Below are 19,609 nucleotides of genomic sequence, written 5' to 3'. Positions count from 1 at the left end.
CATGTGGAGATGTGTTATTCCCAGGCATTAATTTACAGATCTCAACTTTGGTGGCGAGAGATGAATAGTATTTCTCTTTGAAAGCTTTAGTACTTGTAATTGTTCATGAGAGTGCTGATGGAGTCTGATGCATGACATGTGCTCAGCTGAAGCTCAGTGGGCTCGGAGGGATGGGTGTTTGGTCAGATTTCTTCACTGTAGTTAAAGTGAGGCGAGGACAGAGCTTTGCTCAACACGCACAGACATACCCCCAGTTTGGGACTCTCATGTATTACTTATTACATTTGAGTCACAGAGCTAAGCACCCAATTTGCCCAAATAAATAAATACCCGGCGATTTTTGACAAACCTAGAATGTAATTTACCAGGACTTACTGCTGTTCTGAAAGTATTTAAAGAATCCTCTCTCCTCTAAAAAAAATACATGTGTTGCACAATGAAAAAAAAGATTTGAACAAGTACTTATTTTTCAGAAACTCTGTAACACAAACTTAAACACATGCAGAGCGCAAACTGGGGATGTCGTACCCGAGCATAAAGAGCACAAAGGTAAACGCTCATATGATAAAGATCTCTGAACAATGTCTTGGTTAAGGACATTTTCAGTTATTATAATAACACAACAACATTCCCAAAATGAAGTCAGTCAAACGGACAGGTTGTAAACAAGCCTGCGGTTTAAGTAGGTTAAAGGGACAGTTTGACATTTTTGTACCAATCAAACAAATGACATAACATGTTAATAGGTGAGTTTTTAGAGGTGCTGGTGGACTCTTTCTAAAGATCCAAGATGGCTGTTGCGGCTCGTTTCCAGTCTTTATGCTCAGATAAGCGTCTCTGAGCACATTGCGTGTGGCTAACCCGGTTGTTTCTTCAAAACTTTGCCACTCCGACCCCCGTTTGACTTCCTCTTAGAGATGTTGCTGCGTCTCCACATCAACATTTTACAAGTACAACAGTATTGTTACTAATTGAAATGATGGACAAAATGAAACCCAATTCAAACAACCCAGAATTATTCTTTAAAATATTAGCATTCCTACACAGGGAGTGTACAGGTTGCTGATCAGGGACCTTGAGAGGACAGAGCAGAGGCCACAACAACACAGGACGCCTGGGGACTCATGTGGAAAGTACTTTTGAAAACATACAGCCTGAAACTCTGCACACTGCCTCCCTTTCTGCTGTAATTTACTGCTGTATATATACACACACACCTGCTCGGCCAAAATGCCAGGCCTGAGTCCCTGTGACCCTTTACGCTCTTCCGAGCAGGAAACTAAGCGAGAGTGGCCACTTCCTGTGTGACCCTGTGTGCCTTTAGGCAGCCATCTTTCCTGCCCTCCCCTCACTTCCCTTGTCCTCTCTCCCATGATGTCCTCCAGTTGTCTTTGCCCAACACCGGCGTTGTTCCCCTCGGGTGAGCTGTGTGATGTACAACTACGTCAGGCCTCGCAGTGAGACTCTAACCCCACCGTCGCACACGGCCAGGTGGGTTGGCTGCCCTCTCACATCTTAGCTGAGGGTAAAACTTTGGCATATAATGCCGTACCAGTCTCCAACCTTGATCGTTTTTGTGTTGCTCTGTAAGTGAAGGAAGTTCTGAATCACTCTTTTAAAAAAGGAAGGACATTAACTTGTAACATCCTTGACTGCCCTCAGAGGCCTGCTGGAGGGAAAGATAGCAGATTGGCGAACTGATGCTTTGTAGTTCAGTCTGGAGGATGCTTTCATCAGAACTTAACCAGTGCAATAAATGCCCATATTGTATTTTTAAAAGATACACAGCGTGTCCTGACCTGAATATGCAATTTTGCTTCAAAGCAGAACTCCAGACTTCTTTAATAAGACATTTCTTCCTATATACGATTATTATTATCTACTCTTGTACGCTGCATTTAAATAATTAAACAACTGATGTGAAAATATTGCATGGACATTGCACGTCCCTCTAGTTAGGACTCATCTAGGGAGTAACAACTGCTTCACTCCACACAGTGAGCAGTAAATCCAATCTAAATGTGTCACTGAGGTTATTGATGTGCGTGTTCTTCTTGCACTAATACCTCTGTGGTGCACAGGAAAGTGTGATGGAAATTACCCGTAATGGAAAGAGTCGGTGACGTGCACCTGATGTGCTACCAGGAGTAATACCTGAGCAGCTGCTAATGCATGAGATGCAGGCTTTGTTTGTCACAGACACGCTAAGGAAAGCATTTGTTGTCATGGAAGCGGTTGCTGGGGCTGGGAGTAGTGAGAGGAGGATGTGGGGAGATGGGGGGGGGGGGGGGCTGTATGTGAACGTTTCTACTATTCCTTTCCCTGAGCACAGCGTCACCAGAGTCAACTCCTCCTGCAGTCGCTCATCTCATCTGCTGCTGACGCCAGCTTTCCCCTCGCTCTCCACAGCCTCTCCTGGCTCCTCACCAACACCGTCTCTCTGGGCCATTCTTCACATTTTCCACTCTGTCACTCACTGGACCCCGTCCTGCTCTCTCTCACACGGCACTCAACACTTGGACAGAGAGCAGAAATCTGCGTCATTGAATCAGGGCCCACATCACCTTGCAGTTAAGGAAGGAGGAGGACCGGCGGACTCAGATCAAACTCTATAATATATCCTTATAATTAGCAAGCCTCATCAATTTCCCCGGGGCTGCGTCGAGCCTATTAAAACACAGTGTTGCATTTTTCCTTTTAACTACAGAAGGAGAGAGGCCAGTAACAGGTCCAGTATCATACAGCTCAATGCTGTCTGAGAGGTATTTAACGCGAGCTAATCTATGGTGTCTGCTGGAGAACGAGCTGACCTCTGACAGTCAAGAGACGGAGACATAAATCCTCTTTGAGGAGTGAAGGAGTTAGAGCTGCAACAAAACATTACTGTCCAAGATTTATTTCCATTTAATCAATTGATTGTTGTATTTCTAAACTCTCTTGTAATGTGATATAAAAAAATCCTTGTTATAGCAATTTATCATATTAAGTCTCCTTGTGAGCTTTGAGTTTGTGTCTTATTAATGCATGTTTAGTGTCTATGAATTTGGCTCCTCTGTGTGTAAGAGCAGTCAAATTTAGACTTAAAATGTAAATTTCGAGTGAGGTGAAGAGCTTCTTTCAAGACTTACTAATTTGCAACAATTCTCACCAGCCATTCAAAGAGAGATTCAGAACAGCAGAGACGTGAACATCCCTTTCTACTCGGGTTCCAGCCACAGAGGCGCAGCCAACGCTTGTGTAAAACACAATTCTGTGAAGCGCAGTTCCCTTTTCAGTGGCTTTCTGTTATTTATCCAACAAGGCCCAGTCCACCACAGCATTGTTCTCACCCTACTCTCACTTCACCACAAAACCTTTTATATCGCTTGTTATGTTGTCTCTGATCTTGCTTAAGCTGCATAAAGCAGGGAGGTTCTTCTCTGAAGACAGGTGAAGGAGAAATAATAAAATCAAAAATGTAATCACGGCGTAAACCTTAGAAACACTGTAGTCTAAGGGTGGACTTTTCCTTTCCCCTTAACTTCTCATGTCTTAAAACCGTAACCAGCTACCCTCGTGTACATTAAAAGAAGCTAATGTTTTGCAACGCTAACAGAAAGGCTCTATGGATTGTAACATTATTTTAATTCATAGCAGAACATTTTACAAAGTCTGTGCTCTAAAGAGGAGACACTATTCCTGAATGACCTTTCTGAGCTGCAACTTCTTGTTCCTTATCGACCAACATATACGCCGATGACCATATGCTAACACGCTAAACTAAGGCGGTGAGCGTGGCAAACATCATACCTGCAAAACATAAGCATGCTAGCATGCTAACATTAGCATTGAGCCTCACAGAGTCGCTAACGTGGCTGCAGACTTTTCACTTTACTTTTTGCTGCAATGTGACGTTATCCCACAAGGCGCTGTGTTGGCCAATCAAACACATGCATGCACACATACCTCACGATAGTTGCAATCATTTATTTCTAGAGTTGTAGAATCCTGCGTGTGAGTATTAGAAACCGTTGTATTATTTTAGCGTATCTACAAATGTAACCGTTACCCAAACTGGACTTCCTGGATTAGATTTCATTGCAGCCTCCTGCTCTGTTGTAACGCAGAATCTTCACTAAGTTGAATAATTTCTTCGTATTATGAATCCATCTTGGCTGCACCGCCTCCCTAGCGTCCTAGCACACATGAATACAGGCTTCCATTCAAGCCTTCCTCTGTAAAAACATGAATTGCCGCACAAGTTTCAGATTTCTCAGTCGGCGGGAGCTGTTCTTTCTTTCATTTAACAGTTGATCAACTTGTGTTCAAACAAAAGACCTACAAGGCTGTAAGCAGCATCAGCGAAGGCACAGACCATGAATTATCATCATACAGCCTTCATAATATCCTACATAGTCAACACATGATGAATATTCTAATACGTCCTACAGTATGGGGGAAATAAAATAATTGAAGCGTGTTTGATGTTTTCACATAAACCCCAGAGCACAGCTTGAAAAAAGGGACTTTCATCTCTCAAAAAGGGCCTTCACAAACAATACACCCAAGCTGGCTATTAGAGATGATGAAGAGACAGAATACTGCAGGGCGGTTAAAAAGGCATCACAGACTGAGAGGAAACATCTGGCACAAAAAGATCTGATACTACAGCATATGAATATGATAAGAAGTGAACTTTTAATTTTAACGCTTGTACCACTGAGGCTTTTGGATGTAATGCTCCCCAGCTCAAAAAGGCGTTGTCATACCTGCACATCAAAGTCTGAGCGATCTGTAAGAGTATTATCTGCTCATTAACAAATACCCAGAGATCAGAGACCATAATAATGAGGATGACAGGCTGGCATTAAGCTGGTTTAACAGCATTATGAGTTACAATATCGCAGCTCCCCTCTCACAAAATCACACATTAAAGCTCAATTTCTATACCGAGATGACACTTTGGTTTTCCCAGAATGCAGTTCTTTATAATGAGCCGCACAAGAGAATAGCGACTTGGATTCCCTTAAGCGTCCTCGTTCTCTTTGTCGGCATCCGTGATGGATGAACAAAAGCGGGGGAGCTGATGGAGGAAGGAGGAAAGGAAGGAGGAGAAGGAAAGGTGGAGAGAAAGGGATTGGAACGGAGTGAAGAGGGTAGACAGGGGTAGAGTAAACGATAAAAGAAAGGAAGAAAAGATGGAGGGAAGAAGGAATGGAGATAGACAGGGAGGAGGGAGAAGACTAAAAGATGGGGCGTAGATATGGGGGTGGAGAAAGGCCAGGCGAGGGGGAGGAGGGAGAAAAAAGAAGGGACAAGACGCTACGTGAGTAAGGAGGGAACGAGTACTGAAGGAGGCATGTGATGAGTGGAGGTTTTCTGCCAAAGAACAATAAAAAAAAGAGGATGTCTCACTTCTGGCCCGAGCTTAGAAAGTGAACACTGCAGTAAAACCGGCCCCTCGCTAATACAGTTTCGCTGCCAGCGAGACAAAGTGGTGGTGAGGAAAAGTTGCGAGGAAAAACTCCCACTGCAACCGCCCTCACCCTCAGCCCCTTCCACTCGCCAAAACTCTCCCACAGCACGGACACGGGAGCTGGCCCGTTACCGTGCACTTGTGCAGAGTTTGCAGTTACTGGGATATAAAAAAAAGAAATATCTTGAGAAAATGAAGTTATAGTCCTGTCCACCTGCCAACTCCTGTACCGCAGTGAAGCAACACACCCTGAAACAACCTTCTGACTCGGTGTATGTCGTGACCGTCGTCAGCTGAGGAGCTTCAGCTCTGCCAAGGATGCTCTCTGACTCACTTTGTATGTGTAATCACTTCATGCACATGGGACTTTGTGTGTAAGTGTGTGTGTGAGAACAGCAGAAAAGGGTACACGCTGAATAGATGAGTGTGCCTAAGTATGTTTCACCGCACAATCGCATCCACTTCACACCACTCTAGCCTCATCAAGTCCAGCAGGTATACCTCGTTAGTGTGTCAGCGCCGTGCCGTGCTGTCACCAGGGCAGGGGAGGAGGAGGCACAGCTCCAGGCACTGTTATAACACACACACACACACACACACACACACACACACACAGCCTTGGCTACACATGCCACAGGCTAGCACTGCCAAGGAGAAGTGTCAGGGTTACAGGAAAACAGGCTTCTTGTTAGCAAAAAGGAGTCACTTTCACACATGGAGAAAAAACAAAACCCTGCGATGTTAATGTTTCCAGTGAAGATCTGGCTTACAGGATGACAAAACCGAAAACAGTGGCAGCTTATTAGGGTTGATGCAGCTTTTGACAGCATTTCAAATTCCTTCTGAGCTATGACATTTGCTAATTTCCTGGGATTCTTGCCTGCTTATTCCTCCTGCACTACAGAGACTTTTTACTTAACATTTCTTCCCATATCAGACGGCTGCCAACGGACGACTTCTTAAGCCTGAGTGCTACAGAGCTTTCTTATTCTGGCAGCAGTCCATTTTGAACACAGCACTGCCAAGGAATACTTCATAACATGTACTGCTCAACACTAACAAGTAGTTCTTGAATGTGAAAGATGTGCATCAGATCAACAATTTTAATTAAAATGTATCCAACTATTAAAACCAGGAACATTTTTACTATAATAAGTATAAATCTATGACATGGTTACTGTAGCCATAATTAGTGGAGAGACTTTATATTTGTACTGGTTCTCCTGCAAGAATCTGACTTTCAGCTGCCAAACTTCAGACTTTGTTAACATTCTTCATCTGTGACAACACGATATTTCATGTCAGCCGTCACACCAGCACGACGGTACATCAGTGGAACCCTTTTGCCTGCTCAGCGGAAAGCTGATTGATGTCCGTCCCACGTCAGAGGAGACTTTGAGGAATAGCTCACGCGGTTCTTCATGAGGTGACCTCTGCCACACATACATGCAGTGCTAACTGCTACACGACTGCATCATGAATCCATCACACTGGATGAGGTGCCGTGTGTGTGTAATGCACCGTCACTGAACATAGAGCTCATTAGACGGCAGCATAAGGTCTGTAACAGATTATGTAATAAACGCCCGGATTTTGTGATCATATGTAATAAAACCAACCAAAACGGATGTCTTCATTCATAAATGTTGCAACATTATAACAACAATGTGTGTTTAATGCATTAAAGTGTGAATCACACAGACTCAAAGTTATTTTTAAAAGACAGAAATATGAAATGTGTACAGGTGAAGACATCCATTTTGGTTGTTCATTTCATAATGCATTTATTTTTACATTTTTATTTTTAAAGAAAGCAACTCCCACATGTTGTAATAACATTTGCAATGTGTAATAATTTATGATTACATTTTATTAAAGCTCTTTGCTTCTGTGACTCTCGAGCTGCTATAATTGCATTTCCCCAGTGAGGGATCAATAAAGTTCTTAACATATGTTATTAAAAAATGCGGGGAAATGTATTACATATTGCGTCCAAGCTGTTTATTACAAATTGCAGATGACTACATAATGCGGTGTTATTACATAATGTGTTGTTGCAAAGTTAATTTAGTTTTCTGCATGATCACCACCTCGTCTCTTATTGTGCGGTCGCTTCCATACAGATGGTTGTGTGGATATTATATACTCATCATACACAAAATATGTGGATTTGATCTTATATTCTGAAAAATATACCAAAAGATATAAAAACAACATACATCACAACATCAAAGCGGTTCGTGGGAGGCACCTAGAGGAGAAAAACAGCTCTGAATATTACATTTGACAAATAAAAGGAGTCTGACTCATTGAGATGAGCAGCATGCAGTAAATGAGTTTGCTGAGGCAGGCTTTTATAACCTACTTCATGACTGTCAGACACAGTCGGGTCTTATCAGAGGAAACGTCTGGCTACATTACAGCGAACTGTCTCTGTGCCAGACTACACTGGTCTGCTTTGATCAGCAGTTAAGTGGACACGGTGTGAGAGAGGTCAGAGGGCGTCCGACCGCCCTGCAGGGAGATAAACGTCTCATCCATACATTGTAACCAACACAAGTGTGTTCTACTTTCCCCGAGGGAGTTTTTACCATTTCCCTGCTGAATCACAAGTGTAATCACATCTCCTGTGTGTTCATACTACGTTATACAGAGATATTACATGTCCCTTACAAGTAAGAGCTCAATTATGTGTTACTGCTCTATTTGTTTGATGTGCACTCTTACTAAATAAGTCCATTAAGAGGAACGGAGGCTAAATGTCAGGGGCTGGAATACAATCAGGGTCGCGTCCTTGTTGGAAAGTTGCTGTTGGATCGCTAAAAGCTTTTATCGAGCTTAAAGCCTGAGCACGAGTCCGACGGGCTCTATCGAAGCCTACAGGAGGTGTGACGGCCCTACATTGACTTTGAGGGTCAAAGGCTGTGAACTCCACTTTTCAGACGTCACCGGTTCTGTTGCGGTCCAAGAGGAAATATGAATGATATTGGTTATGCTACTTTTTGTCACTCTGACATTGCATCATAATGAAATGTTGTTCACGGGGTAGAATCAGTTCAAGCTCGAGGCTCCAACAGCTGCAAGAAACATACATAATGTATATGGAACTATGGTGAATAAATTATTAAAGGACTTTCTGGGAAGGCTTAATTACTCTCTAGAACAGACGAGGGTCAACTTTGAAATTCAATTTATGTTTTGCACTCATACGGGGTGGGTGGGAGAGGGCCTACTGGGCTGATACAACACCCAAAGACAAAAGAGCTGCTTCAAAGAAGCGGTCCCAGTCTGGAACGTTTGGACCGTGCTACTGTAGTTTGAGAATTTGAAGTGTTGTTACTTTTTGTGTGTGGTGCTTTCAAACCGCTTGTCAAGAATGTTTCTTACTTCTCGTCCTCCTCCACTCTTCTTCTTCTTCTTATTGTTACTGAACACTAAGGAACGTTCGTCTGTGCTCACTGTAAGTTTTAACTCCTGTACTAACTGCACAAGATGACAGTTCTGAGGCAACACTGGTCCGATATGCAACTTGTGGAATATGTCGTGTCATAATATACATTATGTGGAAACTTGAAACCTCCAGCGCACATACATTAAGGACGAGTAGGAGACATCTCGTGTCCAGCAGTCAAACGTTAGAAATGCATCTGCATATTCATAGCTTATGAGAAGTAGTACATTTAATTTTAAAACTTTGACACAAAGTAATGCCAAGCCGACCGTTTAATGTCTGGAAGGGATATTTCAGAATTATTATTATTTTTATTTATTTATTTATCACTTATTGCAACATTTCCCAGAGCTGCTAATTCTCACATATTGAATGCACATTCTCATGGAAAGGATTACTCAAGTTAATGTTTCTTTTGCAGTCTGCATCTGATCTGACTGCTGTATCCTGGTCACATGACAGCAGCTGAGCTGTGAGACAAAGCAAAGACCACAGTCTGCGGTGAAGACTGTCCTTCCCACCTTCTTCAGCTTGCTACATGTCCCCCGTTAGCTTTCAAGCTTTCATTGAAATGTAGCACATGCCTTCGTGAAACCTGCAAAGTGTTATTATGACTGTTACCTTTACTTTAGCGAGATCTGAGGACTCCACGAGCGGCAATGTTGACTGTACCACAAATGAAGACGTGTTGATGGGGAGGAAACTTTATTCACCTCATGTGTAAGTAGTCACCTCCATAGTGCGCTTTATTGCAGCTCATGCTTTATATTTACTTACTCTCCTCCAATTATTTCTTGCTAAGCATTTTCCTGGAATACTAATTATGTTCTAAGTATCAAGTTTCCTGGTGAAAATATCCCTGGTAAGTGTGACGCTCTTTTTGTTTTATTAATTGTGAAGCAGTAACTAATTAGCCTTAAACAACGAACATTTCAACCTAAAACACATTGTTGTTTATTCCCTTTGTATGGACAAATGTCTGAATGAATGCATCCATGCAAAAGGAAAGAATAGAGAAGACGCAGTTACCATTGAAGTCGGAGTTTTAAGAGAAACACCTTGAGGCACCAGCGATAGAAATCAAATGCAAGCTCTCATTAATAATGCAAATATCTCAAAAAGTGACGGTGTGTGTGTCAACAGCTCCTTTGAGGAGCAACAGTGGAGGTTGCAGGACGTTCCTCACACTGACCAGTCACAGGATTTGGACTCTCACCAGGATCCATGATTTAGAAGCACTTACAGGTGACACAGAGAAAGGAGGAGAGGGTGAGAGAAAGAGAGACTCGCATTGATATTCTGCTGAGCAGCAAACAATCAAAATAAGTGATTGTTTTTGTTTGGCTGAAAAGTAGGATGGGCATGCATGTGTTGTGCCTTGTCGCAGTAATTCTTCCTCTCATTTCCATTAGACCGGACAGCAGGCGACTGCGCATTCAGAACGCGAGCAACTCCGTACAAAAACCCGATAACTGCAACAAACCATCAGCACATTTGGCCCCCTACCCTGGCTCCATACGATGGCCCGTCGTGGAAAACAGGGAAACATGGCCAAATTCCAAAAGCACAATATGTGCTTGAAGATATTCAAGACACAATGACTCATTTGAGAAGCTTGATTCAGTGAATGTCTGCAAGTTGTGCTTGATATATAACTTCAACGAGACACTAGCGTGGCTCCAAGCAGAACATGTACTTCCCCAGCCCAGTGTGTAAAACATGTTGATTTTAAAATGGCCCTATGTGGAATAAATACAGCTGTATTGTAGACACAAAGTATAGTGGGTGGAAAACTATATGTAATCAAAGGATATTTAACAGAATTTGGTGGTTGACTCAGCGTGTTTGAGTAACTCAGAGCAGAGCTGAGACTCCTGCCTGCGTGTTCAGACTTTAAGAAGATCTTTTTGTTGGCCATTACAGGAGCTTACACTGGAACAAAGACGACCGTCTTACCACAAAGATGCTTTGTGAGAAAGCCATCCCAATTTTAGCTTTGGTGATTTGTCATGCTGCCGCTGCGCTAAAGTGGGCTAAGGGTGCATTTTTTGTAAAATGAGTGAGACCAAAACAAAAAGTCCTGCTCTGTGTTTCACCAAGGCACACACACACACACACACACACACACACACACACACACACACACACACACACACACACACACACACACACACATCTGGTTTGAATACAGATGTTTGTGTACTGTAAAGCTTTTTTTTTTCAATACAAGAAAATCACTAGTGGTAGAGGAGTGTGACATCTTAGATGGTAAGACACATTTCAAAAAGAGTTCTGTCAATACATAACGTACGTAACACGTAACCAGGAGACGGAGGCTGGTTTACTCCAACGGTTAAGGGATGATGCCTCATTCTAATTGGAGCAGCAGCAGGCTGATAGGCTGAGGCAGACGACAGCCTACGATCTGACCGACCTCCCAGACCGGCCTGATAAGGAAGCGGCGCAGAGAGCAGCTTTAAAGCTGCTTCCCTTAGAAAAGAGTCTGACATCCACTTTACAAGTTAAAAGTGGTGACTCGCTGGATCAGAAGTTAAAAAGGAAATGTGGAGACGCTTCTGCTATCAACGCCGGAGGTGGCAGAAGCCTGCTCATCACTGTAGTAAGGATGTGGACAGAGCAGAGCACTACAGCCGGGATCAAGAGAGAGAAGACTGACTGATGCTTTGGAATGAAACTAAGTATTTATTAAGTATTGTTCTGAAATAATTATGGGATTAATGAATGCACAGAAGATTCATTTCCCCAAAAACTTTATCAAGAAAAATAGCCAAACATTTGCATTTACCAGCTGCTAAAATGTTCGGATCTATTTATTGAATATTTCTGTGTATTGAACAAAAGAAGTAATATCAAGAGGTCAAATGGACTAAATGTGATAATAATTGACAATAATGCAAATAACTTTTAGTTGCAGCCCTAAATACTTTTTTAAATGTGTTATTTTGCTGCTGCTTGTTTTCTTCCCACTTAAATTAAAACCAGTTTGTGTCGATATAAACAAAGAACAAAGAAGTTGGCTGCTCATCAGACCATTTAAATAGACTTTGGACTCTGGTAGCTTGTGACAGGCATCTGTTCTTTATATTCTATAAACAAAATATTCAGTTAGATAAATCACAACAACATGGACAGATGAAATAAAAAGCAGAACAGCAGCACTTTGAGGCTCTGGATGGGAGACTTCACAGCACCGAGACAAAAGCTGTACGTGTGCGAGAGTGAAAGAGCGAGGGGAATGTGCACAGCTGAGGGTCTTTTCAGTGTTATTATCCCTCCCTCCTCACTGACTGTCACTTTCCATCAGGAAAACACTCCACCTCTCCCTCTGTTCCCCTTCTCTCTTCACCTCTGTCAACTCCCTCCTCCTCCCTCTCCACAGAGCCGCTCCAATCTCCTTCCTGCCGACATCCAAGTGGAATTCAGCCAGCAGGTTTGGGCCATAATGGACCCCTGTGTCCAGTGACACCTTAGCACTGACTTGGCTCAGCACCATTTTGATACTGTTAACGACCTTCGCTGACTAATTATGCTAATTACAAAACGAAGAATTTTGCCATCGACTTGGTACCGAAGCATCTGTCCATTATACTGAACACGTCGCTTCTTAGGATCTACAACCAGTTGAAATCTCAAACAGCAGTCCTACAATGTCGAAGCCCGTGTGTCATCAAACCTCACAGTGCTGCCGATTGGTGCACATGTGCTCCACTTGTAGACTTCTGTCTCGTTTGTTTTCCTACTTGACGTTTCTGTTCTAAATGTACACTTTAGAGCCTTCGGGCTGCACTCTTCGCTCATTCTGCTTTCTTCTGACGCAAGTGGGATTTCACAGTCAGGGCTGATGCATACAGCACCTGACCTTTAGCACGTACATAGCAGGAATCCTTTTTACAGCTTCCTCCCACAGAGCACCAAAACAGTTCCCACACACATTTACTACATACTCAACTACATTAGAAGAAGTATGGCTAAAAAGGACCGCCCTCTTCGACAATCTGCAGCGTTACATACTGTGTGCTCTGCAAGTTTCCAAGCAGTCTCCAAACCACAACCACAGCAACTGTTGTTTGTCAGCTTAACACAAAACAGACATGAGAACATGACCGTCTCCTCTTTGTTTTCTGGTGTTTTTCAATGTAATTAGTCAGGGAGGGCTGTTAGCCGAGGGAAATGGGCCAGAGGAGAGGAGGTTCTCACGCCTGTGGAACCAAAACAAACAAAGCCCCGCTCTGGCAACACAGCAGCTAACAGCCGCTGATAGGGGTTATCTGTGCAGTCACACATGGGCCATCTCACAACAGTGAGCACCAAGCAACTGTAATGGCCCTCGCAGCTCCAGGAACACAAACAGAATAGAAAACAAGAGAGACATTGCTCACTGCAGGCTGTCTTTTTGATTTGAAATTGAACTGAAATACTGTTTTGTGTGAGGAAATGCGATGATACCGTTTCTCCATTTTTTCAAATGAGGATGAAATAGGTTTTAAGACATATTTGTGAAACAAGCGTCTACACGAGCCTCAGGGAGGTTGTTTACCTGGGCAGCTGTTGATTGACATCTACGGGCCGACGTTGCTAGGAGACGAAAAGTCAACCTACCGCAGTGGCCCCTTTTTTTCAACAAGCCCACAGAGCATTGACTATTAACCATACACGAGTTCAACCTGTATGGTCTGTCTGTTTGGCGCTGAGCCGGTCAGACATTTTTTGATGCAAAATATCTGTCATTCAACATTTAAGAGGACCAATCATATTGTTAAACTTGTATTCTGCTCCGCAATTACAAACGTACAAGCTAAACCGAATGGAAGCTATTTAATCTGGTGCTCTAACGTTAGCACCGACTCTCACTAGACAAACTTATGTTTCGTGTAGGAGCTGCTGATGACCTGCTTTCTCTCTTGCATGGGTCCAGCTGTGCTAATGGTCTGTCAAAACTCACCTTCAAAACAAGTTCTGTAACTTCAACACCACATACGTGATTAAAATCAAACACAACAACAAGATAGGTCATCATGAATGTGCACTTGCAGGTCTCTCGGCTGTGTGCCACTTCTCCATCATAAGAGAAAATACAGAAGAAGAGGTAAATGTTTAAAAGCCAGGCGGCAGAAGCGATTGTGCGGCATTGTGAAATCCATCAGACAGACCACAAGTGTTGGGATATGATGGAGATGGCAGATAAACCCTTGTGTTTTGCTATGGGAGTGGGTATAGTGAAAGGGGATCAGTCCACAGCAGTGTTTAGAGGTTCAAACGCCCCTCTGGGGAGGAGAACGGATCGATCCTCCTTGGCTGGGAGCCAATCCTCTCCCTGCTTTCAGCCAGAAATTCATCCACACACACACACACACACACACACACACACACACACACACACACACACACACACACACACACACACACACACACACACACACACCTCTAAGCCTTCAGTCATACTGTATATATATATAAAGCACTGGGTTCAGGATTTCGCCAGAGACTGGTGTTCTTCAGTAGTTGTATTATGAAACTCATGCCCTGTGTTTTTGAAAGCCACCTAAACACAGAGAGCCCTGCCGCATCGCCTGTGGTGCGTGCGTTGTCGTCATGACACTCTGATTAAAGGGAGCCATGGAGATAAACTATAGCTGCTGCCATCTCATTAGTTGGAGTACGTCTGCCTGGTTCCCACCCACAGGAGCTCCTCCCAAACCCACATGGGGAGCAGGGCACCCCCACACAGCCTGCAGGGACAGGACACAAACACCACAGCTGCCAGTGGGCAGAGCACACCATCATCAGCAAACTCACAGATGTACAGAACCAAGGACTTATACACACAGTCAGGGGACACCAAGCACACTCGACAGTCTTTCCAGCTCTTGCCAAAAAAACAGCCTCAGAGGACGAAATCGCTGGCTCGGCGACAAAATGGGGTTTCCCCCACAGGGACACTCTATGAGCCTGCAGCAGAGCAACTGGCTGCGGGTGACCTGCTGCGCTAGAGATATAGCAAACATCTGATGTTAAGCATATGCATCACAATCCACATTAAAACAAAGTCACTGATGCACTTTGTGTAAGCGGCGCTGCAACATCACTACAGCCTGGAGGTTAGGCATCAAGGGAGCTTGGATCGATGGCTGCGGCCTGGTGGAGGTTTGCTCGTGTTTGGGGACAGGAACAGAGCGTGCGGAGCAGGAGGAAAGAGGAGGACGAGGAGGCAGCGGGTGTCCGGGCTGCTGTCCGTCAGGCAATGCTGTGACAGGTTTATCCCAGCCGAGGGGGAATGTAACACACCAAACGGCACAATGAGGGCCGATAAACGTCAGGCCGAGTCCCCGCGCCGTGGTAATGGCTGACAAACGGCTCAGTGGCTCATCTCGCAGCCAGTCAACCCCAGACATACTTGCTGCTCTGTGTTATGTTCTATCGGAGTGGAAGACACCTACAACCCTCCTGACAGCCATGCAGAAATACTGCAGCTGACCATATTCAAAAAATATATATTCAAAAAAATAAAGAACATTGTTTCTTCATAAACAATAAAAAAAAAACGCTGCTATATTCTGCATATAGTCAATACATTAAGTAATCAATATACTTTTCATATGAGGCTCCAGGCCTTTTCAATGCCTTCCCTCCTTGTTTACATTTCTTTATGTAGCCCTTTGTTTATATATATATATATATATATATATATATATATATATATATTTTATGGATCAAAGAAAACATAATACATGTCTGGTGTCTACATGTTGGGATTTTTCTGATGTAATAATAAAATGTTCAAAAACTCCCTTTTAAATATGTCAACACAGTGTGTAATAAAGTTTCCTGTATGTACAGCATGAATCAATCCAAACATGGCGTCATAAGTGATATCAGAACAGGATAATGACATGTTTTTTTGAATAAAAAAGTTAAAAACAGTCCATTAATCATTTCTTAAAAAAACATTACTTTAATGTCCATATATATTTTTATAAGGGGCAAGTACGCGGCTTCGCCCAGAGCCATAGACCACAGAGTTTATAGCCTGAGCTAGTTTGCGACGCCCATCTGCAGTTGGGGTTTTTTATAAAAACACACACGCAGTGTAACAAGAAAGCACATACATGACTACAACTTATTACAGTTGTGGTTATTTCTGCAGATTTGAACCATTTAGAGAAGCATTTCACTACATGTTGATCTAAAATCATTAGACTGACAATGAATCCAAGAACATTTACGAATGTATTCCTCATTATTCTGCATTCTGAATAACACTGCCAACTAAATCCACAAATACCTTTTAACGCAAATGTAAATGAAGAACTGCAAATTAATAAATGTTGAGATGATGCAGATACATGCACAGTGAGGTACTTCCCGTGTGTATGTCCCTGTGCCTCTGGTGATGCACTAATGTTACATAAAGCCTTCAAATAAGAGACTTGTTTATTACTTACAGTGAGAGCTTTACTGGATTAATGATGAGGTGATGACACATTGTGCTTTTTATTGTAGACCCGACCTGTCCCGAGGCCACCTCACACACATCTCACCATCTTGATTTAGAACTGACTCCAACACAGTGATGTGTAACTAAATCACACGTGAAGAATAATTCAGGCAGCTGAGATCTGTCCATGGCTGCATCCTACAGATGTCTAAAGCCTCCCCCATATCATCGCTTCAAAACACTGGAAGGTGAATGCACACACACACACACACACACACACAGATGAACACAGAGAGTGTGTGTTGACTCTCGGTGGAGCACAGTGTACAAACATCTGGTCTTAAAAAAAGGTAGCAGTCATCAGGGGGAATTACAGTCAACCACACAAAGGCTGTGCGGAGTGGATGTTACTCTAAAGTGACATATTATTACGACTATTAATACACTACTATTAGCAGAGTACGTCCAGAGGTGACTGATCCCTCGCTCTAGAGGTTTCACATAAAACCTTTTGGATTAGCTACTCATAGCATAGTGGAATATGGCTTCGATATCTAATATATAACGAGATACTTCCATGTACTGTATATTCTTTCCATCGTGTGGAGTGAACTAAAATAAAGTGAATTGGTATTTAAAGAGCACGGTCTCCTATACAGTAACTTTATCACCAGCCACTGTTGTGATTGCCATTGTTACATCTGAATGACAACACAGCTGAGAAGAGTGAGAAGTGTTGTGCTGAGCAAAAGCTGAATGCACATCTCCTCCAACACGGTGACCTTTGGGAAGGTCATGGCATTCCAGCAGCCGCATAAAGACACTCCTGAATTAATAAATCTTTGCTCCATTTGTCATCTTTGTGTGCCGTTTGTTGCAACGCCTCTAAGCACAACCTGTGGCTTCATCTACATGAGTATCAAAGCAGACGGGACATTCAGGATTCATTTATTCTCCTGAAAGTTACATAAGATTTGTGCAGCAACCACATCAAGGCTGGCTCCGTTTTAAAATCAGTCCCAGTGTATAAATAATATGACTTTATTTGTGGTGAGGACAGCCACACATAATTCATTAATTGAACCCATTTCTGACGTTAGAACTACCGGTTGAACCCCATAATGTATTGGTAACTGTTGTGTTTATCATCAGTTCTTACACCTGTGTACATAGACATGAAACTGTCATGTGTCTCACCTGTGTCCTGTCGAAACTGGTGCATGGACTGCAGGTCGATGATGTATGGAGAGAGCTGGGCATCCACCTGCCCCAGGACTGCAGTTCCCCGGGCATCCCCCTTCAGTACGTTCTCAATATGGTGGCAAACCGCTGCACTGTACGGCCTCCAGCGGCCATGTTCGTTCAGCCACTCCCAGACCACCACCCTGGCCAGGTTCTGGGGAGGGTACCCCAGCCCGTTGACGGGCACCAGCAACCCTGATCCTGGACGAGCCATCTCCTTTGTGGGTGTCTGCGCTTCAGCTGCTGGCTATGTCCCGGCTAGAACAGCACTGCAACCCTGTCAGTCAACTGACACACGGGAACATTTTCATCACCGCCAAACAGAAAAAGCTTGAATCAGCTAATAGTATGGTACTCCTTGACTATCTCATGCTGCTTTCACGCGAGCAGCTCTGCTGGAGTCATGGTCTACAGGTGCTTTGTGACTGCTGGCTCTTTGATCAGCCAAAAGCAGCCTCTGTCTTCTTGTGTCTTGTCGTGTTAGAAGTGGCACACGTTGATGATGATGATGATGATGGTGATGATGATGGTGATGATGATGTGCAGCTGGCAGTCTCAATCCTTCACAGCCGACCACAGCAGATCAGCAGCAGGTAGACAGGAGATGCTCTCTAAACAAAAGACAAAGAGCAGGAACACACTGGTAAACAGATGCTGTGATCTATCCTACGAGTTATTTCTTAACAGTCAGGCACTGTTTCACAAACCGAGCCAGTTCTGTGCTATAGTCCCATTAGTGGATTGTACCTCTTGGCAATTGTGTTTACTTAAAGTGCAGTGACAAAGAAATGGTAGATCAGCTGTTTCAGCAGAAAAAATAATTGTGATTGTCATCAGATTTGTGTAGAGGGGACAGAGCAGTGTGCATAACCAGATGCTATCATCATTTTAGCAGACAGAATATCACTCAGACATGTTTCACACAGAAATCTGTTCTCTGTTGCTTCTATGATTTATTATCATGGTAAGCACAACACGCACGAATTGATTCTGGTGATACAGACCTGTGGGCTGCAGTTGTGGTCCCACACATCTGTCAGGTAGAGGCTGCATTTCATAGGCTCCGGCCGAAAATCAGATCGCAAAAGAAGAAAAAAAACCGAGGTGCAAAATCTCGAAACGCACCTGCCTTTTCACATCTATGATTTGTACGTTTTCCCGTATCCTTAAAACTGAAGTCCTCCTTCAAACCCCCGTCCTGCAGCTCCAGTAATCCAATGTTATTTCAGAAACCCAAAACGTCGTTGTATTCCCGCGGATCTGCTACAGACTACACCAGCTTGTTGGTCCGCTGTGTTAAAGTGAATGCATGCCCCAGTTGCACGGTTTTCAGTGTGTGAGGTGCAGAGCCATTTCGCTGTACACGCGCATGTCTGTTTGGAGCGACAAACAGCATGTATGCACACAGCAAACATGCATTTTATGCCCGCCCGAAAATTACGCACAAATGTCCTGGCGCACCTGTATGTTGAAAATCACCCAAAGTGTCATTTACATCAAAACAAAATTGTACAACTTCCGGTATCTGGTTTCAGAATAAAACCCCTGTTGACGTTTGATTTCACTGAGAACAGAGTGATGCATACAAGAGGACGAGGTTTCCTGCTGGTTACTGTAGGCTATTAACATGTTGGGGATAGCATAGATGAAGCATCTAGCATTACTACTGATTTGTTTAATTGTGCACATACTACAATGACTTGAGTCAGGGTATTGTGATAGTGAGGTTTGATAAAGAAAGCAACATGACAAACATAATTGATCACAGCACTGCAGAACATCTAAAATATGCTTTCTGCATCTTAGACAGTTTGTGGTACGTCTGGTTGATTTTACGAGTTAAGTGCTGTTACTTCCAGAAACCATAAAACATGTCAAATGAACAGTGCTGGCTTTAGATTGTAACGCAATAGCTTTGCTTGTATGTTTTCCAAAGTGACTGTGATAAATGTGAGGTTAGAATTGTCGCAGATGTTTTTTGAAGACAGCTGTTATAGTCAGCATC

At 43.3% G+C, this 19,609-nt stretch overlaps 1 protein-coding gene across 1 annotated transcript in view; it reads right to left on the bottom strand.

Annotated features, from left to right (window-relative positions):
* The window catches only part of dtx1 (deltex 1, E3 ubiquitin ligase), a 37,767-nt gene extending 18,720 nt beyond the window's left edge, over window positions 1-19,047 (bottom strand). The window contains exons 1-2 of the mRNA XM_029440185.1: window positions 18,609-19,047; window positions 17,560-18,215 (exon numbers count right to left, since the gene is read on the bottom strand). Of these exons, the coding sequence (XP_029296045.1) occupies window positions 17,560-17,818 (259 nt within the window). The 5' untranslated portion in view covers window positions 17,819-18,215; window positions 18,609-19,047. The remainder of the gene's footprint in view (window positions 1-17,559; window positions 18,216-18,608) is intronic.
* Between the last annotated feature and the right edge of the window lie 562 nt (window positions 19,048-19,609).

This window comes from Cottoperca gobio, chromosome 9 (genome assembly GCF_900634415.1).
Source record: "Cottoperca gobio chromosome 9, fCotGob3.1, whole genome shotgun sequence".
Taxonomy (NCBI): domain Eukaryota; kingdom Metazoa; phylum Chordata; class Actinopteri; order Perciformes; family Bovichtidae; genus Cottoperca; species Cottoperca gobio.
This window is presented reverse-complemented; position numbering and strand designations above follow the sequence as displayed.